Source organism: Drosophila santomea, chromosome 2L (assembly GCF_016746245.2).
Source record: "Drosophila santomea strain STO CAGO 1482 chromosome 2L, Prin_Dsan_1.1, whole genome shotgun sequence".
NCBI classification, from domain to species: Eukaryota; Metazoa; Arthropoda; class Insecta; order Diptera; family Drosophilidae; genus Drosophila; species Drosophila santomea.
Window position 1 is genome coordinate 6,832,389 of NC_053016.2, and position 23,747 is coordinate 6,856,135.

The window sequence follows — 23,747 nt, forward strand, 5'->3', positions numbered from 1 at the left end:
TAAAACGTTATTGCTGAATTATCTTTTTATATATAGGAATGGGTATCAGAGCGTCGGGTCACACATTCCATCATTGCTACAATAATTTTGTGCTTTTAATCTGCGGAAACCTTTTTGTGTTATGCCAACCATTTGTTGTTTCATTTTTTGCAGCGATTTACAATTCATTTCCGAAATGCACTAGCAGAATGTTCGTATGCATTTTTTACATGCGAATACTATTGGCCATCAACGTTTTAGCATCACTGTAATACAATTATAATATGCCACCCCAGTCCCAAGGGATACGATGGCTCTAAAATCACCCACACAGTCGAAATTCCAACATGTCACTGGGTGACCACTGATATAGAACCTGTGTGCCTCGACTGGATGGTATATGCAACCACTGGGATCAAAGTTCACACAAAATCACATAGTATAGCAGCTGCGTGGAGTGTGGGGAGGTTGGCGGGCATACAAAGTACAAAGTGGGCGTGGCTATGGCCATGTTTTGGTCTTGGGTCTTTATGTCAGCAACAATTTGCTGGCATGACGTTTTTCATCACCGACATGGCCCAAAAGTGAACAGCTCTCAGTGGCGTGTCGAATAAATTGTATTTAAATAAATAAATTTTCCATTAACCGCAAACATGGATTCTGGTGCAATTGCATAAATGGAATGTAATAAATGAAGTAGCCGGTGGGAAATTCGGGGAGCGTAGCACTTTGGGGGGCAGGCTTCAAGCCGCTATTGTTGTTGTTTTTCTGCGGTAGATGGCGTGTTGACGTGGTCGCTTTAGGATTCCGATTTCCAGGTTACATAGTTCGGTAGCATTTATATCGCAGGCGGCCCACGATTCGCTTTATTCCGTTTTTTCGAACTGAAAATTAGTTTGTAATTTGTTTAGTTTACATCGAAAATTGCCGCACATCGCATTTACCAACTAAACATTATGTTTTGCGGTTTCATTGTGTTCATTGCCATAAAAGTTGTTCCCGAGCTTCCAGTGGTAAGTGCTGCGAGTGGTCGCTTTTAGTTTACAAATTTGAGGCAGTGCAGGACCAGCGATGAGTCTTGATTTTAAGTTTTAGGATAATTTACTATTTACTTTAATTTTTTTAAACTGGAGTTAACTTGTCTATGCATGAACATAAACCAACTAAGCTTGACATTTGAAATCTGCTTGAAATGCGGTCGATTTTCCTTTTAAAATTTCCCAAGTGACACTAGCAGTTTTCGTGACAATGTGGCGTGCCCCCCACATGGATAAAAATCAAATTCTTAAATCAATTTTCACTATAGCTGCAGCGACATAAAACTCTTCCCTTTCTCGTTTTCCATCTGTTCTCGACCGCCACCTGTTAAAAATGCAATCTCATGGTTTCTACATGAACAGAACTGACAAAAAGCAGGGGAAGTATAATAAAAGTTCAACTAACCGCAAAGGATCAGGCATGTCAGCCAAACTTCAAAATGCCACACAAAAAAAAAAAAGGCAGACATTTGGCAAAGGAGACAGAGTTGCAAGTGTCAGAAATGCAGGTTCAAACCTCTGAATGCATTGATGAATTCGTGTATTGGCATTTTTATTTGCATACTTTCCAACGAATTTGTATTCGTTCATTTCGCATACAGAAGCAGAAACCGAATGACCTGAACAACTCCTTAGCTGTATGCATAAATCTACGAACTTGTGGCAGTCATATGCAAATGGCTCTCGAATTTGGCTTAGTTGCACTCGTAATTAAATTTGTTTTAATTCACCTGGACTGAAGTTTAGCATACCTGGCTTTCCTTAACTCCGGCAGATGGCTCTTTAATTGAGTGAATGAAAAGCTGGAGAATGCCCAATGATAATGGTCATAATATTGGACGGCAGGCGACAGGATCTGGTGTTAAAGCGGCGTTCATTTCACGGCGGAACAATAATTTACGCCGCTCCTGTGGACTCGTATACCCACACCAATGCAGACGTTGGCGCATAAATATTTAAGCCCAATGCGTTTTCATTCCACAGTCGTTGGCAAATAAAACAAACTGCCAATGAATATTCCTCCAACGAAAGTCCTCCCAGGTGTACTTCTGTGTCTGGGTGTGTCTGTGTATGTGTGTATGTGTGTGCATGAGTTTTTGTGTGTATGTGAAAAAGTGAAAAAATTGCGACGAAGCGTCAGTTGCCATTTTGGTTCGGCACACGTTGCGTATGAATAATTTATTTAATGAACTTGTAGCTGGAACTCGCCATGACTTTTGCTGCCGGCCATTGTGCCACACTGCCATATAGCCGTAGAGCCATATAGCCAGATCCAGATCCAGATACCCACCTGCCCACAGGACCACCTGCCCGTTTCAGTAAGCAGTGAGTATCCTTGTCTCTGCTGCAGACATGTTGTAAGGCTCTTTTTGTTTTTCTTTTGTTTCCGGCGATTTGTTGCCGGCGAACGTTATGTACCGCTCCGCTACGTTCCGATAGTTCTTTTTCCATTTCCCCACCCTCAGTGCTTCCGTTTTCCTGACATCCCGAAAAATACGAATACTTTTTGGCAGCGTGTGGGGACGGAGGGCAGTTTGAGAAGTTTCAACAATCTTATTACTTATCATTTATCTGTCACACTCAAAATTCAGTAGCAGAGTCTCCTTGCGAACATAGCGTTTGTAAACTGAATCATTTGTAAGCCGAGTTATATCTACTGATGTTTAGAAAATAACATCGAGAGTCATCAGCCATATGAATTGTCATCATCTGTAGAGTCAACCCTCGCTCTCGTTCTTCGCAATGACCCCTGAACCCTGGAGCTGCTCGTTCGTCTTTCTTGCGAGTGAAATTATTTATTTATAGTTCATTTGCGAGTTGGCATTCAAAGTTGTAATGTGCAACGAGGTTTCAGCCCAGGACTCCGTGGCGCAGAATGGCAGTATAACAGTATGGCAGAATGGCGGACGAAGGGCCAGTCGGATCAGTACTCTGGTCAGGAGCTGGGGGAATTTATGTGTGCGGCTAAGTACGACGACAAATTGACTTTGCGAGAGGGTCAAGTTGCTGGCAGACGGGAGAGTCACAGCCAGGAGCAACAGCTCCTCGGGCATCTGATAGATACTTTTCGGTGGACAGTTGGGTGCCATTTTGGGGCGGAGGAATCCTTCAATTAGCACGGCCATTTAGGGTGCAACCGAGCATTAAACAATGAGAACGGGCCAAGTGGGAGCTGCACTTGCTGTCCGGGTTGGGATGTTGGGCCTCAACAGGCATTAAAATTGCATTTCCCTTGACGAGGACGATTATGCTAGGAAACCGCAGGATGCACAGAGCACTGGCTCAAAGCAGGCTACTTAATTTAAAATTTTAAAATCCTCTTAGGCAAATTCCATTGACCACACTAAAACACACAGAAGCCGCAAGAGTCTGCTGGAGACGCCGAAATATCTGAGCCAAAGCCCACTTGATGTGACGTCCGGAGATACATTTGTATCGCATTGTGTGTGCACACACACACTCACACACATACACGTACATACATACATACACACTCACCGACAACGACAGCTTGTTGTCACATTTACAATATCCTTCAGAGTTTATTCAAGCACACAGAGAGTCGACAGGAGCTATTAGATTTGTAATGTCTTTTGTCTGAGCTTATTTGTTTTCAAGTTTTCTCCTGTCAAATGTTTCTGTATCCGCAGCTGCAGCACTTCATTATCCACACACGCACGGCTGAGAGTTGCAAATGTCCTGCTACTGACAGCCTCGAGTGTCCTGCCCATATATTGCCATATTGCCATATCGAATTTGCGTCCCAGCCGCACGAGTCAAGTATCCAACGGATACTTTGAAGCCTGCACAATTAATCAAGTGTATATACATACATTCCCTAAGTCAATGAACCTGACCAGAACGCACACATATCTTCGCACAGGTCAACGGTTAATTCTGACAGCAGTATGTTTATAGAGCTGATTGTACTGAGATATGGCGGCACTTCCTATAATCAATGCAGTTCCTTGCCAATTGCGATCACGGTTGGGATGACGCACTGGTTGCCATTCTCGACATTTGACTTTCGACTTTCGGCAGTTCAATGAACCGCCTCCACCACCCGCTTTTCAATGCCCGGGATACCAGAGCGAATATTTCCAGCAAAGCACCGAGCTCAGCAGCAAATCATTAAAAATGTATTTTCAATTTCGTCGCAACTGTGAGCAACAAACGGGACGGAGGTTTGGTTCGGTTGGAAAGAATCCGGAAGACAAAGGGACGACGGCACTGCTGCCTGCAATATCCCAATGTCGCATCGCACTATGCTGACATTCATGCGCTAAGCAAAAAAAAGTGGCAAACACTCTGTTGCACCGCTGTCAGAAGCGGAAACGGATGACATGCCCCGCGTAAAGGTTAGAGTGCCGACCCCAGCGAAATGCATCTCTGGCTCTGGCTCTGGTTCGACTTTGGATGCAGGCAGCCACCTGCATCCATGAGATACACGCCCACCTGCAATCCGAATGCCGCCGAGAAGCGCGCTTAATTAACCGCAGACTTAGTTAAGACTCGCGGCCATACTTCGCCCCAATAAAACGCATCATCAACAAGTCGAGACCGAGTGTCTTTCACTTTGCAATCTTGATGATGATCTCTCTGCCTTTCCCCCCACTGCCTCCACTCTTCTCCATCCACCATCTTGACTGGCGGAGTAAATTGCGTGCACGCCTTTTTAACCCAAATATGAAGTACCCCCCCTTTGCGCCCCTTCACGCCGTTTCGCCGATTGTCGCTGGCTGATAAGCCAAGTCGCGTGCTTTTGTTGTGGGGCAACAAGCAGCTGGTAGAGAAGGCAGCGTGAACTAGACAACTACCGACTATCGCATGAAGGCAATCTAGTGTGTGCTTTTTGCGGCCTATAATGCGGTAGATACTGGCTGAAAACTGTCGAAATGGTGTTAAAGAAAAACTTACTTCTTACTCACTAATATTCAAAAGATTTTCCATTATAAATGCAGTGTAATGAAATAGGTACTAATATTTTTTAAATATTTATAAACATATTAATCAACGCCAGAGAACCAATTTTATGCATATGTATCAGATAAGTGAACTAACAATCAATGTATAACAGCGGTGTTCCAAAATATACGCCATTTTCAAAAACTTTTGGCATTGAAAATGTGGTGAATGTTTTGAAATGTTGTTAAATGTTTTCAAATACCATTTTTTAAGAGCTCAAAATTGTAACTTAAAAGCCAACTCTGCCATCGCCATCTGGTCGTCGGCCGCCGCATGGATTAATGAGTCGCGATCAGCGATCTGAGAGAACGGCGGCTGGAAAACATTTACGTGACTGAATTTTCAATTATTTTTTATTGCACTCGAGTGCAGTGGATCGGTGAACAAAGGGGGCAGCGGTCGGTCGACTTGGCCTTTAATTGCAGGAAGTTGCATTTTGAGTGTGCAATTTATTAAGAAACTATTTATTGTTGAGCGAAATTGATTTTGAAAGTCGTGTGACTGCCTCGTTGTGTGGCGCAGGGTTTCCGCGTAATTAGGCTGCGCACATGGAGCCGCAGATGGAGTTGGAGTTGGAGATGGAGATGGAGATGGTGTTGGAGTTGGAGTCCTCGAGGTGGCGCGATTCTAACACCTTGCCCCAGTGTTTCAGTGTTCCGCTCGTCATCCTGCCGCCGAGCTCCATTTGCACGATCTGCTCTTTGATTTCCTGCCACACCCACTGTGGCTCCGCAATTAATTTGAAATCTCAAAATGCAGGAGGCACCGGTGCGGCTCTCTAGCTCATTGCCAACTTTGGAAAAGTGCATGGCGAGCTGGCGTTGAGTAATTGGACTCGCTTTGATCTCCTATAAATAGCAGTTGGCACTTTGAAGTGCATCGGAGTCAGTTTAATTAAAACTGCGCCTATGAAAATAAACAGACGACCAAGTGCCACCGTTGGGCAGGTCGACCGCAGTTCTTCCACATTTCCACATTTTCCACACCACTCCGCTGCGAGTTGAAATACACTTGGAAAAGTCTGCGCAATAGGTTGCCCTTTCCAATTTCCGCATTTTCACAGTCAGGCTTGCTGGGATTTCATCAAACTGGGTCAGGGAAATGCGACTTAAAGAGTTCGCCGCCCCAATCGCGACCATTCCATATCTCGCCCATTGCGCCTCATTAACCAAATGAAATTGCCGAACTCGGCCTGAACGTATATTGTCTTTGGGTCAGTGGCATGCCGATTCCCAGCTTGGATAGCACAATGTGCCACCATGAGTGGCAGCGACTGGGGCACGCATGCGATGCAGTGAGCCGCAAAGATTCCGATGCGACAAGAATGGTGGCGCTTGCCATCTTAGCCATGTCGCACTAATTCAGATTTAGGAGTGAAGCAAATTTCTTTTGCTCGACTTAAGAAGTCATGGAAAGCTGACATTTATACTTAATATTCATTGTTGATTGGTTGATTCTGTTTGTATAAGAAGCGGTTTGAAGTTTGCATTGATATAATATCTAACTTCCTCGTCACACCGCAGATATTTTATGAACTTGCACCGACAGCGTGTCTTATAGACTTCATCTGCTACAAGATACTTGAGTACGAAATCAACACTTTTGCACCGCCAACCTGGATATCATTTGGAGCCCGCTTCGCATAGATGGATGGGATGCACAGCAACATATCATTAATGCAATCAATTTGAGGCGCCCATATGCGTAAACTTCAGAAGACAGGAGCTGAACTACGTAGTCGCACTACGTAGGCTACGGCGACAGGTGGCGCCCAGCACTCACTTCTTGTCCTGACTTTTTCGCTCAATTACGCGACGTTGGTACGCCCCTCCCCGCTTCACCTCTCCCCTCACCGCTCACCAGCTCGATTGTCTTTCCGGCGGCGTGTGGTTTTCCTGCACCACCTTGGTGGTTTCGAGTGCTCCTCCTCAGCCACCAGCACTCGAGACACGCGCGCCCCGCATCGATTACGCAGACTGCCAGCATCTCGGCATCTCAGCATCTCAGCATCTCGGCATCTTGCCATCTTGGCATCTTGTTGTGTTTTCCATGTAAATACTTGTAATTTGTCATTTAACGCAACCTGTCACGCCCCGTCTCCTCCAGAGAATTCTCCGTGCAACGGGATGGAGAGCTCCTTGGCAATGGGTCATTGAGTTCTAGCTATGGTGGGGCGTAGCTAGGCTATGCTAATACTTCCCATTAATCTTCTAATAGCAATTATTAATGGCGGATTACTTGCAACACATTTAAATACAATAAATTCGAAACCGCATAAAAGTAGTGTTTTATAATTGTATAATTATATCGTTTTGTTTTGTCAGCTTGATTACTGGGGCTGCGATGGCCGCTGCTGAAGTGCAAATATTTAAAGCATCTCAATTTCGCTTTTGGAGCATTCTTAAGCTCTTAGTGCAACAAAGAGCAATCCTTAATTGGCTCCAGACACACATTCGGATTGGGGTCAGCATGGTGAGTGGCTCGTTGAGCAAGCATTTTCACTCACGCCAGCTTTTAAATCATTTCGACGCCACGCAACGTCGAGCCTGGGCTCCAAAAGAGCCTGTCACCTCCAGTATCCAACCCCACTGGCTGGAGGAAAATTCCGAAAGACCCATTTTCTGGGATCCGAAGATCGCATGCCATCGAGTGTGAACAGCAGGGCCTCCCCTTATTTCCCACTCTGAGCCATCTTCTTGGCCCGCAGTGTCAAAACATGCCAAAAAGAAAACAAAAAAATAAAATAAAAAAGGGACCTGAAACCACATGCTGACAATGGCATGAGTCTCATAAATTGCCACTATCTGCGGGCATTGTATCCGCTTGGCATTGCTTTTGTATCTCGCCAGCAAAATAAGCTGCTAATTGAATTGAATTCAACTCTGGACTTCCAGTTCGATACATTTTGCACCGAGAGTTTCTACTTGAGCAGCTAATGAGTGAGCAAGTGCAGAATGCCTCCACTTATTCCGCTTTAAAATGCCTCAACAGCGAAATCCACGCCCCTTTCAGTTCTCAGCCAATTAAACCAGTATCCTGTCACTTCCCCTTTCGGAGAAATATGTTCTATGCCCTTTCAAGAAAGTTTGTTAGTGTAAGCAAATTAAATAGATACCACTATCCCCTTTTCACATTTAACAGCAGCAGCAACTATATTCTTTTTAAGAATGGTGTATTGAAAAATCTCGGAATATGTTTACTCCATCAGAAAATCCCATGTTTCTGCTGTCTGAGGGTATTCAAAAAGCAGCTAAAGAATCTTTACAAGAGCTCTTTCCTCGTTCATTTGATTGCAGTCCGTTGAAATAACAAGGCAAGTAGTCTGTCTGCAGCGTGCAGTGACGCCCTCATAATCAAGGAGGATCCCCTTGCTCCCCAGGAATCCCAAGACAAGTCGTCTGCGCAGTCGCAGCCACCTCCTCCGTCCACTGGGAACTCAAAAATAAGGAACGAAGCAACGAAAGGCAAAAAGACAGCGGCACTTAAGCGAAAACAATTTCACAGAAAACGTGCGAATGTTTACTCAAAAAGAAAAAAAGCAGAGCAGACGAAAAACGAACAGCGAATCTGCCAGCAAAAAAAAATTATTTTTCTGCGAGGAAGTATTAAATACATTGTAAAGTTATTCACCCTAACGAGCTGCATATTAAACAGAAACGAGTGCTTAATGTTATGATCAAAACTTTTTAATATAGATGTGCAAAAGTCATATTTGAAAACTCTCAGATTTGATTAGAATACACTTCTGTATATCTATCTTTGCCTGAGAACTTTTAGAAATTATAAGAGATGTGCCAGACTTTTGAAATACTGAACTTTCATAGAACCAAGGGACCTATTCTTTTTAAGAGCTGCTTTGTCGTTCATCAGAAAGTGGTCATCCATGATTCATGAAAATTCCAGGTAAATAACCAGTGCACCGTATTTTTTCCCAGTACATCCAGAACAGTGAGGTAGCTCAGTGGCGACTGGCCCCACATCGAGTATTCCTTTGCCGCTCCTTCCAGCGTATTTCAATCAAAATCAAGTGCAGATCTCCATCAGCGCCGAGTTCGGCTTGCATGAAAATTACACGCACAAAACACACAAAACTAATTTTCCAACAAATTAGACGCGCAAGTAGATGTTGTAGATGTTGAACCACCCTGAAAACTCATGCCACCCGCTTGTTCATAATTTATTCGCCATTCTTCTCCATTTTTTTGTGTTCTTTTTTATTGTCCAGGGCAATTCGTGTGCGTAATTTGCCTCTGTTAAGTTTCAATGTGTTTTTTTCCTTTATTTTTTTTTTGTGTTTCGCATAAGAAAACTTTACTTTGATATTCGCTGGGGTCGACTTGCTGCTAATTTGGGCGCATGATAATTGGTCGAACGTGGGGGAAGGTTTCCCAGTTCAGAGTTCGCAGTTCGCAGTTCTCAGTTCCCAGATGTCGAGCTCAGCTCCGCTTTGGACTGCCAGATTCCTGATTATTTTCGGTCGACATACGGAAAGCTGCATTTGATGCGAAAGCATTTCCCTGCCGCATGCATCGCCGCACATCGGGAAGTACTTAAAACCGGCCCACGTGACATTAATAAGAACTGCCACAAAAAGGGGCAGTCGCACTACCCCAGATGGAAAGCCTTCTCACCATTGTTAAACACGACTTTTGCAACTCAAGCTTTGCTCAACAAGCGTTTAACTAATGTTTTTTTTTTTGGGATTTATGGTTATTAACTTTTTAAGTAAATGTAATTTCCAATGATATTTAAGGGAACCCCATGAAATCTAGCAAATTACGCATTGCTCGAGTTGTAAGTAGCGACTCTTAAAATCACTGAACGACATCACAATCATTTCATTGAGCCGCATTATTTCCCATTCGCTTTGTACCTTTGAGAGGGCTCAGCCTCAATTGCAATAAATTTCAATTATTTACTTAAATGCACATTAAGCTGAAATGCCGCCGTTTGTCCACGGCTGAGTGCATTATCTCAGATAATGTAAACGGTTACCGGCTTTGAACTGATTATTAAAAGGTTATTACGATTCTGCGCGGGCAGGCACTAGTCTTCATATCTACTATATATGTAAAATGCATTTAAACTCTTACAAAGGGGTATTTGTTTTCTATTGTTTGTGGCAAGGATCGAACTATGTACAAACAGGAACGAAGGACACAAAGGATCCCGACAAACAAAACAGACAAATCAATATTAATATTGGAGTAATAATTAAAATAATTATATTTTGCATTTATAACTTAGTTGTAAATGTCTGGCACTTTCTTCAGAAACTGTAATATTATTTATTTATTTTTACTTAATTTCTCCACCGCAAGTTCTTGTACTACAAGTGTTAAGTTCAATAAGCAATGCAGTTTTACGGAAATTTCGAGCGAGTGCCTAGGATTTAGGCACCTAAATCCAATGAAGAGGATCCTCCGAGCTGGATCCGCGCCAGGTGGCATGGTGGCAGCGAATCTCAATCGCCCACAGAATCGCAGGCGCTGAGTTCTGTTCATTAGTGTCTCCACACGAGTGCGTTGCCTAACTGCCTGTTGGGTCCGTTCGCCAGGACCTCAATAACTCCAAACCCCCGCTCTTCTCCTTCGCCTCGTTTTCGGTTCATTGCTCTTTTTCCCCGTTTTTCGGGATGGCATGGAGCTCGGAGCTCGGAGCTCGGAGCACGAGGCACGGAGCACGAGGCATGGAGCCCGGAGCAGAGAGCTCCTGCTGCGAACAGTGGGAGCTCTGGCGAGTGCTGCTGGTGCTTGAGTGTGTGCGTAGCTCCCATTAGCCAAAGGATTTATATTACAAGCGCACACATAAAAAGCACCGCAGGATATTCGGTTTTATTTGAATTTAATTGTAGTTTTAATCCGACAGGACGAAGGTAGGTAGGTTACTAGTGGCCCATCGGACCACTCCACTCCACCACACTTTCAATCCCACTCCACCTTTAATGATGCTGTGCTCGGCTCTCGCAGCGTGTGCTAATTTAAATTAATGGAAATGCATTTTTAATAATTGCAGGGCACACCAGTCGTATACTCGATTTGGGTTCGTGCCGCATACGGTCGAAACTCAGGAGTGCGGAAAAGTCGGTCAAGCTCAAAAACCCCAAGGACCAAGGACCCTCAACGGAGGGGATTTTTCCCCCCTTCCGCACGAAACATCAATAAGGAGCGGGATCAAAGCGCCATAATGTACACCCAGCGGTCTTTCTTAGTGAAAGTTTTGGGTAATATATTTTAGGTATGCATGAAATATGCAAACCTTGGCAAAAAGTATCCCAAAACAAAGTATTCCAAGACGCCTCAGAGAAAACGTAGCCACATTTCAAATTAATGCCTAAATGTGGGCTGATTAAAAACCAATTGTTTAAGGAGCAATGTTTTTACATTCTAAATGGAATAACTACGAGGTCATAACAAATATATATCTTTTGAATAAGCAGAACCTGATGACAGTTCGAAACAGCTTGGAAACTGATAAAAACTAGCCACACAAGAGCAAGTTTGTGGAAAAGTGGAACTTTTGCAAACAACTTGTGCGCTTGGCCAAATGCAATTCTTCTGGCCCAGTCCACTTGCGAAAAGGCTTAGAATATAGAGAAAATAGAGTGTGCTGCCTGCTGGCCATTGTTGTTGAGATTTACTGACAAAAGCACAGGCCACATATAAAAATTTGATTAAATGTACGTAACGCAAACTTTTGGCGCACTCAATATTTTCAGTTGGAGGAAGAGGAACTGAATGTTTGGTATAAAGTTAAGCGACAAAAGTTGAAAATATTTGTTTCCGCCGAGATACATACAATATTCATAAACACACACAAATTTATCCAAATGTGGCAACAATAACAAAAGGCAAACAACTAAGATAAAGTTCAAAGGAAACATGGCCCAGGAAAAGGAAAGAGAGGGCATTATCGCAGAGATGAAAAGCAAAACAAAATAATAAGAAAGTTATGTGAGCAAAATAAAAAGTTGTTCTGCGGCTTTGACTTTCCCTTTTTCCTGCTTTTCATCCATCTCTTTTTGTTGTTTTTGCAGTTAATAAAATCGCTTTTGGGAGCACACGCAGATGCCTGAGGGCCAAGTTAAAGTTCAGTATTTGTGCATTTGATATCAGGCTTAGAGGTATTCGATTATTTCGAAGATTTTAATTCCTGGAAAGCCCTTAGAGACTTGTATCTCAGTGTTATGTTTGAGTCATAGCGCCCGGCTGAGTAAATCAAAATCAAAATTGCAAAATGAATTGCATACATTAAAGCGTATCACTCGGCGTATCGTTCGGCTTTAAATTGATATTACAAGAGTATTTTATACAGTCTGCCGCGGGGGGAAAGCCGGGAAAGTGGGGAAAAGTACGTGGAATAACTGTGCCACGGCCCTGCTTGTTGTTTTTGCCGCTGCCACGTTGTTTTCCCCACATTTCGTTATGTTTCAGTCGGTGGGGCGTGTTCCATTCATTTCCTGTTGCGCCCTAAGTTATGCAAAGCATATGGCGAAGTGAGCAAGGACGCGGGGTGGCCAGGATGCGGATGAGGATGTGAATGTGGATGTGGATGAGCGTGGATGGCTAAATGGGCGACAGGGCGCTGAAGTAAGCGTGGCAAAGTGGAGAGATGGCAGTGGAAGAGGTCCTGAATGCGTACCAAAGAAATCCAGCACGGAAACCATCTCCAATGAAACATTTCTTGAAATTTGAAACCTTCGAGTTGAGCTTGTAAGAAAGATGAGTTTTACAATGATAGGTTACGTACTTTAGTATGAACACGTGCTGTTTTGAAATGTTACACAAATTTTAGAAAAACTCACTTTATTCTTATCAATTTTAAATTATTTATGTTGTTATCAAGACATTCACTCCATGAGTAAAAGAGTACACAAGCTATATATATATACATACAGATAGTTATAAATTAGTTTGATACTAGCTAACCGCATTCTTAGAAAATTTTGCTTGTTTAAATTAATAAACTAACACTTCCAAATATATTTAACAATTTCGCTGCTGTCCTTAAGAATGTGCTTCCCAGATTTTCCATTTCCACAGAGTTTTTCTTTGCTGGCCACCAATTCCGTTGACATTTGTGAGACGCCTTGAGATGCAGAGCCAGAAAGTAAGTGCTTGTGTTGATGTCTGAAGGAAGCAGCCGGGTGGAGGAGCTCTTCCCCATCGTCAACCGATTGTAATTGGTAGCAGATGTTAGTGGCATTGTTTCGCTTTTTTCAATCATTCCCTATTCGCAAGTGCAGGCGGTGCTCCACCCCAATCAAGTGGTCGTTACTGTCGGAAGCAGCAGCATATTACAAGTTCGATGGCGATGGAGTGCATCCTAGTCCACTTACCACCGATCCAAGCTCTGGAGGAGGTGACTCCCGTGCCATGGGTTCTGAGGCCACCAGTTCGCCCTCTGACCGCTGCTCCTCCTCGGAGCAGACCAAGTGCTCGTCGGACTGGAAACGTGGCATATAGATGTGGAGGGCACGACGCAATCCCCGTGATGTGGAGCGCAGGTAGAGCCTGGCCGGCGGCACATTCGCGTCCAATGCCGCCTTGGCCGCTCTCCTCTCCGCCTCGCAAGTGCTCCCGTAGCGGATTCTCTTGAAGCGGGATACCTTATCCGCGGTGGCCGAGCTGGAAAGCCGATCCCGCTGATAGGATCGCATGAAGTAGGCACCTCTTGGCCCTAAGGAATGGTACATTGCAACTAACCGGAAAGTGTCCCTTAAAAATTACACGCCGATAAATTATTTGAGAATTTTTTTGAAGTATGACTCCATTTCCAGTGACTACTTATAAAGGTAAGTTTGATAATAGCTCATATAACTAATGCCAGTTTGTTTATAGCTAAGATGTTTGAGAGCATTAAAAGTAAACATCCTAATATGCAAATAAAAAATGTTTCCACTGCGGAAGTTAAACTCATTAATATACGCCATAAAAATAACTCTGGAGCAGAAAACGGTGAAAAATGCTTGACACACCATTCCGATTCCGCTGATTACCATACGGCGAAATCGCAATAAAAGTAATTATTTAGATTACATTTCTAACGGACGTCGTGTCAGACTAATGGTGGAAATGCGCATTTTCTGGGTGGGATTGCGGGATTGTGGTGGTGGTGCGGAGATGGTGATGAGGGATCGGGAACGTCAAAAGTCAAAGAGAGGCGAAAACAGACAGACACATGTATAAATAATAAACACGTCGGGAAAATGGTACACAAGGAAGAAAATGCTTCGGAAGGCGGGAAAAGTTGGGAATGGTGCGGGTTTTGGGGGCGGGGACTCACATCAACATTAAAAATGGATTTTAATGTGTCGCCTGTTTTGCCCATTTGGCTGCTTGTTGTCGCTTTTAATGTCTTTCATTTGGCAGGCAAATATTCTGGCAGTGGCGTGACCCCTGACCCGCTCCACCCACCAAATTCCACCCATCCACCCACCTGTCAAACGGGAACAAAAGACCATTAAGCAAAAAATCTACATTGCGTTTGTAAATCATAAAATGCTGTCAAATTCCCAAGCCCGCCCCATTGTTCGCCATGTTTGTCTTTGACTTTCAGCTAATTACTTGTGATTTAATTTGAAATTGTAATTAGCCGGCAAAATGTAATTTTTGTGATGGCTCTGACAGCCGGGTAGCTGCCAAGCATCGGTCTCATGTGTTGCTGCATTAACGCCTTGAACTTCTAATTGAATATGAAGGAGTTTGGGAAACGTCTTTTCCATAAAATATTTAATTAAATATCTAACCAGTATGGTCACCTCTTATTTATATTGACAACTATGAAACAGAAAACACCTCTTAAGATTCTTAGAGGAAAACATAGCCAATGCTCACAGATTTTACAGAGAACATTATACGATATTCTGCTAAGCTTATGCCTGTGTGAAACATTAAACTGCTTTTGGCCATTAATTTCTTTTGGCAAATTTATGAGAACTTGTAATCAATTTGATGGGAGACGAAAACCTGGCAACATCGCCAGAGAAACCTCTCAGCTGCAGACAAAACCCAATCGAAATGAATTTGCCTTCCATAATGCAAATTCCCCAACGAGAGCTTGGCATCCCTCGTCCAGGGTATGAAAAGCGCAGCACCACCTGGCCAACCAATCGACCAGGACACATGGCCATCATCCAGAGTCTGGCAGAAGGACTTTCGTCCGGGCAGTCAACCAGTCAGGCGGCCAAAGCTGAAACGCTGCTATCTAAAGCTGTTAATAAAGCGCACATTAAAATATATACGTATCTAAGTATCTCAAAGATACAGCTCGTCGCTCCTGGGCTGAGTTGCCTTGGGTTGGGGCATTCAAATCAAAAACCGTGAGAATCAAAGGAACGGACAAGTGGAGCGGAAAGCTTTCAGTGCGTGAAGAACGCAGGGAAGGGGCGTGGCGGGGCGGGGCGGTTGTGTCCAAAGCAAAGACTGTTTGGGGGCACTGAAGTCCTGCCGCGATTGTCCTGCAAGGAAGCCCCGCCTCCCGCCTCCCGGTGAGTTGTTGAGTTTGGTTCTTTTACCTTACGTTTCATTTATTGCGCAGGAGTTTTTCCTTTTGCGTTGCGTTGAGTTTCGTTTCGTATCGTTTCTTTTTTGTAAATTAAGAATTTTCCCTCAGCTTTTTACAGCTTCTCAATGACTGACTACGCTCATCCTCCGTCAGTCCCTCAGCTGGCTGTTGGCGTTATAAAAGCCCAACGCTTCATTGCACAAACATAGTGGAGGACCGGAAGGCAGTCAGGCAGGCATCGTCTATTCTAAAGGCCTAAAGGCACGGCGGACCGGGTGGGGGAACAGGACCCGCCCAGGATCGACCAAGAGGAGCGGCAACTGGAGCCGGTATGGCTTTGGGATGGATGCGTTCACCACTTAACGGAGCACCCAACTTGGCTTGGCTTGCGGTGAATACTCGGCTCAAGAGTTGTGGCTCTCGACGACGAGGGGCGTTATCATTTATGCATACGTGAGCATAAAATACTTATAGCAGTCTTTATACGCTGTCTGCGGTAAAGACAAAAATTCGAATTAAAATTAATTAATACAAGACAAACAATAAACACGGAGCCCGAGAGCCCAGGAGCAAAGAATATCTGGGCCAACGCCTGAAGGGAAAGGCAGTAAATGAGCTACTTAGCAACTGAAGCCTTTAAATCAAATGAAACATGTAACGGGTATGTGATAGTCGCGGCATTTGCCTTTTGGTTTTAATTATTGATTTTTTTTTTTAGTTTTTTAATTGAATAACCACATATTTACTTACTTTAGGAAAGCAATTAAAGATTCCGAGATTTGGTGATTAAATATTTTTATCACAGGTGCAAATACTGAAAAATAATTAAATGTCAACAGAGATAGCGCCATAAAAATTAACTCATCTTTCTCCCAAGATTTCCATTAGCCAACTAAGAAAAATGTGCAGCCTCCAGAAAATATGCAAAGAAAAATTCAATCAACCAAGCAATTGCTCAGCGAATCCTGGCGGCAGGACGGCAAGTCCTTTATGACCAGGCGGCCTTATAAATTTAACAGGGAGCAAACACATCGGAGTCCTTCGCCACTTTTACCTTTTTCCCCGGCCACACGTACATATATATACCTTTTATGGACCCACAAATAAACGTACCTTTGTCGTGCATATTGCCAAAACGTGTCCTTGGATACGTTCCGCTCCATTCGAGATGGTCTAAACACGTAACAAGGAGCATTTTGGGCACAACGACGCAACGAAATTCTCACGCTTTTACCGGGTTAGGTTGTAGGCACTATTAGCTGTCAAAATAATAGGTTTAGTGCAAAATAGACACACATATTCAAAACATGTTTATCCCTACGGCCCAAAAAGCATAAACTGTATTCTTTATAACCAGGCAGGCGATTCACATTTCATTCTCACACTCTACAAAGATCCTTACGTAAAAGATGTATGTTTTGGATCGCTTTATATATTATTTTAATAGTTATACTTTGCTGGTTAACACGACCAATAATTTTAAATTTACGCCTCTAAATATTTTCGTGTCAGGTGCAACTCAAACGAGAGGAGCAACTTAGGAATGCATACTTTTGGGGCAAGAAATATATTGCATACCAAGAAATCAAAGAAAACAATACCAACAATTAGCAACAAAAGAAGACTATTTTAATTTCAATTATGTTTTAGTTAAAACTGCATGCTGATTAGACCTTTGGCCTTTCAAATGTGTACTAAGGTATTGGTTCAATTAGTTAAAAAGAGGGGAAGGAGAGGCGTGGGGCAGCATAAGGATTTCTGCGGCAGATGCGGGCTATTATCAATGTTGCCACTTCATTCAAATTAAGGCAGGACCCTCCGACTGTCGACTGTCGACTGTGACGGTTGTCACAAAAGCGTCTTTTGCCTTTCGCCTCAATGTTCAAATTTTAATCGCATTTCTTGGTCGTGGCCGAGTCCTTTTCACTCGCCTGTCCTTTGGCTTCGACACTATTGTCGAAGTGCTTTTGGGGTGAGGTCCTTTGGCCAAGAAGGCGCCGAAGCAGGAAAAAGGGTTTTTTCTGCCTCTGTGTGCCGTGTTTCGTGCTTTGGCCCGCACGTCAGCTACTCATTTGTTTTTGTCTTCCGTTTGCTGCGTTTCCCGCAAAATGAAAATGGAAATTGGTTTTCTCTCGGTTACTTACTGTCCTTACCAGAACCACCACCCCGCCATCCCCGCAGCAACAACAAACAGAACGGCATTCATTTAAAATGTAAATAAAGTGACAAATTACCTGAATTAGTGACACAACATTCAGCGAGTTTACGTTGCTCGTTTCGAATGGTTTTCGCTCCGCACCTTGGCATTTTTTTTTTCTTGCTCGTGAAGTATTTACTTTTGTTTTTATTTTCCACCGCCCAATTTAGCTGTTGACTTTGGTTAGGTGACTTCTTGGGGCAATTAAATGATTGCCCTTAAAGAGCTAATCGCAACAGGAAGAAAACTGACTATACGAGTATGTATGTGAAATACCACCACTTTACTACCATATTTCCAAAGGAATTTCCCAGCCATCTATTAAATTCAATTATTGCCCAAGCAAAATATTGAATCAACGAGGGTAAGCCATGTATATAAACTTCCCAGTGGCGCCCGAACAGGCTTAAGACCTTCGCACAGCTGTCGTGTAAATATTTAATTTACGAAATTCCATAATAAAATTTTCCCCCATGCCCGACGTCGTTCTGTTCTGTTCTTTTTGTTGCTCCTTGGAGGCAGCTGGGTTTTCATTTCGCATGCCAATTGTTTGGCAAGTGTCAAAATAATAACAAGCCAACCCCCGCAAGCCAAGATTTTCGGGGGAATTCGAAGCATACGAAGGGCAAGTGTCAAAATATTTCCGAAATTTTTTATGTTAATTTTGAATTAATAAAATAAATATTAAATCAGTGCGGCAAGAAAACGGCGCCAGGGGTGGTGACAAATGACAAATGGCAGGGGCATTCGAGCAGACGACTATATTAGAGACCAAAACCACTAATTTATCCCCAGAGAGAGGGGAGATCCTGGCAGCTGCTGCCCATCCAACCACCCATTCACCCATCCATCCAACCACCCGGTCGAATCCACCGAATCTGGGCTCGATGAACCCACCACCAACGAGCTGGAGTTGGCTTTGATTGGAGCTTTGCTCCCTCCTCCCCCAGCCGGGTCGTCGTTAATTTAAATTTTCAAATTTAAAGATCCCTGAGCCAATTTGGTTATTGTATTATTAAATTTAACACTCTCGGCTCGTTGATTTTTATGGGATCCGCGGCATTTTCATTCCTAATTGCTCAACCAACTCTTCCATTCCCGGAATCCCTTTGGCATCGCCGGAGGCACCAGGCTGCTTATTACCCAAGCTTTTCATTTCACAATTGGGGGCTTAATCCGCGCAGTTTTATGTGGCATCTGGGTTACAGTACTTTGCTTTTATACAGGAGAAAGCATTATCGATTGGTTACCAATTGTCAATTCTGGTAATGTTTGTGCTTTAATCTGAGCCATTAATCTTAGGCATAATAACTTATACTTCACTTTTGAAAACATTCCATTTTAAAGATATATAAACATTTATCCGTTGCTTACCAATTTCTGTTTCCCAACTTAACTTGGCTTTAAAGAGGTAAACAGTGAGCCATGAAATAACACTCAAGTCGAACTTTTTACAGTAGTTATGCCGCTGCCCAACGATCAGTTGTAATTTTTATCTGGAGCTCTCAAGTCAGGCCAAACAGGACTGAAAATCTCTGAATAAAAATACACTATCCAAATTCCAAGTAAACACCTAACAATTTTTCCGTTTCTTAATCCGTGAAGCCTAGGTGAGTTTTGAAAAAAGAATCCCACGAAGGCGATTCTTTAAAGAAGCCTCTCTCCAAAGCAACATTATGTGCGGTTATGGGTGCGGTCCCTATGGCTATGGACCCTCGGGTCCTTGCGGACCATGGTGCGGACCCTGGTGTGGTCCTTGTGCCCTCTCGCTGGGACCCTGTAGCTACTCCTGCTGCGGCGGACCCAAAGGATGCGGACCGAGCGGACCGGCCTGTTGGCCGTACGGCTTGTACACCTGCTAGGCTTCAGAAGGATGTCAGAAACGTGTGAGCCATTCCCCAAGAAATGTAATACCGGTGAGTACGTTACTCTGTTCGTGTGTGGGGGATGCTGTGCAAATTGAAATTTTCTTAAGGGCCAATACAAAGTACCGAGCGTTGGCAATAAAAATTTCACCGACTTTCGGTGCATGTGGTCCTCGACGGGGGGCGGGTAGCGTGTTTGAGGGGCGTGGCAGTTCAATAAATCTTTGGCAAAGGGGCGGTCGATTGTAATCAAAACTCTAATTTGAATTCTTCAGCTGCAAAAGGGTGAAGCCGATTTTATTTTAGAGACCTGGCGAGCGTTTCCGTTTCCAAAAATAACGCGGAAAAGTGAGAAGCTGTATACGGGCTGTGGGGAAAGAGGCCTTGTGTTGGCTTTATTGCGAATTTTTCATTCCTGTTCCTTGTTTATTGGCACTGATTTTCTACCGCCCACTGTGCGAGCTTTGCCTTTTAACTTTCGGTCCCATTGATTCTAGCCAACTGAAAAAGAAATAGCATCCAGTAATATATGGCTCTTATCCGAAATTGCGAATATCTCAATGGTCAAGCAATTTTTGACGCTATACTTTTCCCACATTTTTCGTACTTTGAAACATGCCGAGTGCCAGCATTTTAATCAATATTTTCTTTTCTTTCAGCTTGGACCATGACTTTGGATAAAATAATAAAAATAAGTGCTCGTTGTTCTCATTAAATATTATAATAAAATGTTTGCTTATTTTCAAGGGAAAGGAAGGAAAGTTGCACCTGTAACAAATTTGTCTCGCAATCCTTTCGTGAATCCTTGGACTTAACGCATAAGCCTTTTACAGAAAAAATGTTGGAAAAGCCAAAGCACACCTTGTGCTTTTGCACACCGTTGTTCTTTCTATTACCAGACGTGTCTTGGCAAATAGCTGGTGGCTAAAAGTGTGTTAGCAACCTGTTATTTCTTAAGGCCTAAATGTACAAAGTTGAATTTTAATGTATTGCGTTCTCACGCATATATTAAGCTTTAAACTAAAAGGAGCGTGGATACTTTAGAATTCCCATCCCATTTACATCTATACAACTTCAAACTTTTTTTTATGCTTGTATTAGCTTTTGCATCTGTTGAAATGGTATTTAATATTAAAAAGAAATCGATTGGGCACAAATATCAAGGTGGAGGGCCAGTTAGTGCTCTTAGAGGATATTTCGTAGGTGATTTCGATCAGGAAGACATCGTGAAGGTTTATGCTTGGGGCTGCACGCAACGCGTGTTCTCTGGCAGATCGCAAATGCCCTTCAAAGCGTTGAAGTATTTATCGCCGCAGCTCACCAACAGTGGCTTTCCATACCGGCAGATATAGTAGTCGGAGCAGCTCTTCAGGGAAGCCAGCATGAACCCGTCGGGCTTGTTACGGCACACGTACTTGGTATAGGTGGACATGCTTAGCTGTTGGGCTTCAGGAGCAGACACGTGATCGATTTCCAACGCGGGACGAACGGCAGGGCGCGCGGGTCTCGCTGGTCGCACTTTCACAGCTGTTGGCCTGGCCTTCGAAGAACCGGACTTCGCTGCCTCACCTGGTGAACAGGTTGTCGTGGTTGTAACTCCTGGTGCACAAGTTGTTGTAGTTGTAACTCCGGATGCACAGGTTGTTGTAGTTGTAACTTCTGGTGCACAGGTTGTTGTAGTTGTAACTCCTGGTGCACAGGTTGTTGTAGTTGTAACTCCTGGTGCACAAGTTGTTGTAGTTGTAACTCCTGGTGCACAGGTTGTTGTAGTTGTAACTCCTGGTGCACAGGTTGTTGTGGTTGTAATTTCTGGAGCACAGGTTGTTGTGGTTGTAATTACTGGAGCACAGGTTGTTGTGGTTGTAATTTCTGGAGCACAGGTTGTTGTGGTTGTAATTACTGGAGCACAGGTTGTTGTGGTTGTAATTACTGGAGCACAGGTTGTTGTGGTTGTAATTTCTGGTGCACAGGTTGTTGTGGTTGTAATTACTGGAGCACAGGTTGTTGTGGTTGTAATTTCTGGTGCACAGGTTGTTGTGGTTGTAATTTCTGGTGCACAGGTTGTTGTGGTTGTAATTACTGGAGCACAGGTTGTTGTAGTTGTAATTACTGGAGCACAGGTTGTTGTGGTTGTAATTACTGGAGCACAGGTCGTTGTGGTTGTAATTTCGGGAGCACAGGTTGTTGTGGTTGTAATTTCGGGAGCACAGGTTGTTGTGGTTGTAATTTCGGGAGCACAGGTTGTTGTGGTTGTAATTTCGGGTGCACAGGTTGTTGTAGTTGTAATTTCTGGTGCACAGGTTGTTGTGGTCGTAACTTCAGGTGCACGGGTTGTTGTAGTTGTAATTTCTGGTGCACAGGTTGTTGTGGTTGTAATTTCGGGAGCACAGGTTGTTGTGGTTGTAATTTCGGGAGCACAGGTTGTTGTGGTTGTAATTTCTGGAGCACAGGTTGTTGTGGTTGTAATTTCTGGAGCACAGGTTGTTGTAGTTGTAATTTCGGGGGCACAGGTTGTTGTGGTTGTAATAACTGGAGCACAGGTTGTTGTGGTGGTAATTTCGGGAGCACAGGTTGTTGTAGTAGTAATTTCTGGTGCACAGGTTGTTGTGGTCGTAACTTCAGGTGCACGGGTTGTTGTAGTTGTAATTTCTGGTGCACAGGTTGTTGTGGTTGTAATTTCTGGAGCACAGGTTGTTGTGGTTGTAATTACTGGAGCACAGGTTGTTGTGGTTGTAATTACTGGAGCACAGGTTGTTGTGGTTGTAATTTCTGGTGCACAGGTTGTTGTGGTTGTAATTACTGGAGCACAGGTTGTTGTGGTTGTAATTTCGGGAGCACAGGTTGTTGTGGTTGTAATTACTGGAGCACAGGTGGTTGTGGTTGTAATTTCGGGAGCACAGGTTGTTGTGGTTGTAATTACTGGAGCACAGGTTGTTGTGGTTGTAATTACTGGAGCACAGGTTGTTGTGGTTGTAATTTCTGGAGCACAGGTTGTCGTGGTTGTAACTCCTGGTGCACAAGTTGTTGTAGTTGTAACTCCGGATGCACAGGTTGTTGTAGTTGTAACTTCAGGTGCACAGGTTGTTGTAGTGGTAATTCCAGGTGCGCAGGTTGTTGTAGTTGTAATTTCTGGAACACATGTTGTTGTAGTCGGTACGACGACTTCTGGGCACAACGTTGTAGTTTCCTGGGCACACGGCACTTCAGTGATCGAGCCTCCTACAGGCGATGCATTCTGAATCTCAATGCAACCGGTGTTGTAGTTGACACATCCCTGGACCGTAGCATCGAAAAAGCGGGAGCAGACATTGACCAGGGCCACACCTGACTGACACTCGTAGTACTGGGAGCAACTTCCGGGGACCAGAGCGCGGAATCCATCGGGCTTATGAACGCACACGTAACGGCGGTAGAGTTGGTTGTCGATCGCCCTCACGCCCGGCTGCACACTGGCGGCATTGATGCTGGCCACCCAGAGGGCAGCACAGGCAATTACTGTAAGGATAAGATGGTTCAGTCCTTGGCGCTTTGGTCTATAGGGCACAAACAAATTCGTTACCTGTGGCAAATTTCATTCTATCGACAGCTATTCCTTTTTGCGACTCCTTTGTTTGCACAATTATAATTCTTCTACAGACCAATAAGCTGTAATGACTGTTTCGCAAGTGCACCGCCTTTTATATGAAGCAGTTTGTCGTGCCTTATCAGAGTTTCGACAAAATTTTAGGAAACATACTATTGCGACTTTGGCGGAAAGCGTGATCATATGGAATGGTAATTGAATGGCTTCCGTTATCTTTCGGCTACGAGCATTTGCCCAAAAAAAGTTTCAATTTCTTTAATTGTTCTCATACGGCGGAACTGTAAACGAGGCGACATGGTTTTCATTTCCCCCTTTGATCATTTAATGTAAATAATTTAGCATTCCAATTGCAATTTCCAATCTTATATCGGAAAACCCCTAATTTGTTTTTTAAGGTATAGGAACATTTGTAATGAAAAGTATGCTACAAAAATGGTCTGTGGAAACCCTAACCTTTGATGTGCAGGATCTGCTACTTCAGATAAGAAAACATGCACACAACATATATTTATAAATCGTTTCCGCATAATTCTGACTAATGTGAGTCAGACGGATGGAAAAGAAATATAGGTACTTGATTTGTGTTCTTATCAACACGAATATAAAAACGCAGC

General features: G+C 43.6%; 2 protein-coding genes and 1 long non-coding RNA gene across 5 annotated transcripts; 1 reads left to right on the plus strand and 2 right to left on the minus strand.

The window, feature by feature from the left end:
• Positions 1 to 12,770: 12,770 nt before the first annotated feature.
• LOC120452972 lies at positions 12,771 to 13,785 on the minus strand. The gene is made up of 2 exons (XM_039637472.2): positions 13,321 to 13,785; positions 12,771 to 13,258 (listed from the first exon to the last, which is right to left on the minus strand). The coding sequence occupies exons 1-2, from the start codon at positions 13,675 to 13,677 to the stop codon at positions 13,256 to 13,258; spliced, it is 360 nt and encodes a 119-aa protein (XP_039493406.1). The 5' UTR covers positions 13,678 to 13,785; the 3' UTR covers positions 12,771 to 13,255.
• A 5,150-nt stretch (positions 13,786 to 18,935) lies between these two features.
• Positions 18,936 to 20,324, plus strand: LOC120452947. 3 transcript variants are annotated; one of them, XR_005616516.1, is made up of 4 exons: positions 18,936 to 18,950; positions 19,033 to 19,295; positions 19,355 to 19,601; positions 20,210 to 20,324. It is a non-coding gene; the product is annotated as an uncharacterized LOC120452947 (long non-coding RNA). The 3 variants fall into 3 exon arrangements; XR_005616518.1 differs by having other exon boundaries at positions 19,143 to 19,295; XR_005616517.1 differs by having other exon boundaries at positions 19,146 to 19,295.
• A 460-nt stretch (positions 20,325 to 20,784) lies between these two features.
• Positions 20,785 to 23,154, minus strand: LOC120458502 (mucin-5AC). Its single transcript, XM_039646169.1, has 4 exons — positions 23,110 to 23,154; positions 22,735 to 23,045; positions 21,148 to 22,068; positions 20,785 to 21,114 (listed from the first exon to the last, which is right to left on the minus strand). Exons 1-4 carry the CDS (start codon positions 23,123 to 23,125, stop codon positions 20,785 to 20,787), a joined length of 1,578 nt encoding a protein of 525 aa, XP_039502103.1. The 5' UTR covers positions 23,126 to 23,154.
• Positions 23,155 to 23,747: the final 593 nt, after the last annotated feature.

Coding starts and splice junctions, on each gene's coding strand:
- LOC120452972 (XM_039637472.2), bottom strand. CDS start 13,677: ATGTACCATTCCTTAGGGCCAAGAGGTGCCTACTTCATGCGATCCTAT.
- LOC120458502 (XM_039646169.1), bottom strand. Junction 22,069..22,734: donor AAGTGCCGTGTGCCCAGGAA/ACTACAACGTTG, acceptor GTTATTACAACC/ACAACAACCTGTGCCCCCGA. Junction 21,115..21,147: donor CAACAACTTGTGCACCAGGA/GTTACAACCACG, acceptor TCACCAGGTGAG/GCAGCGAAGTCCGGTTCTTC.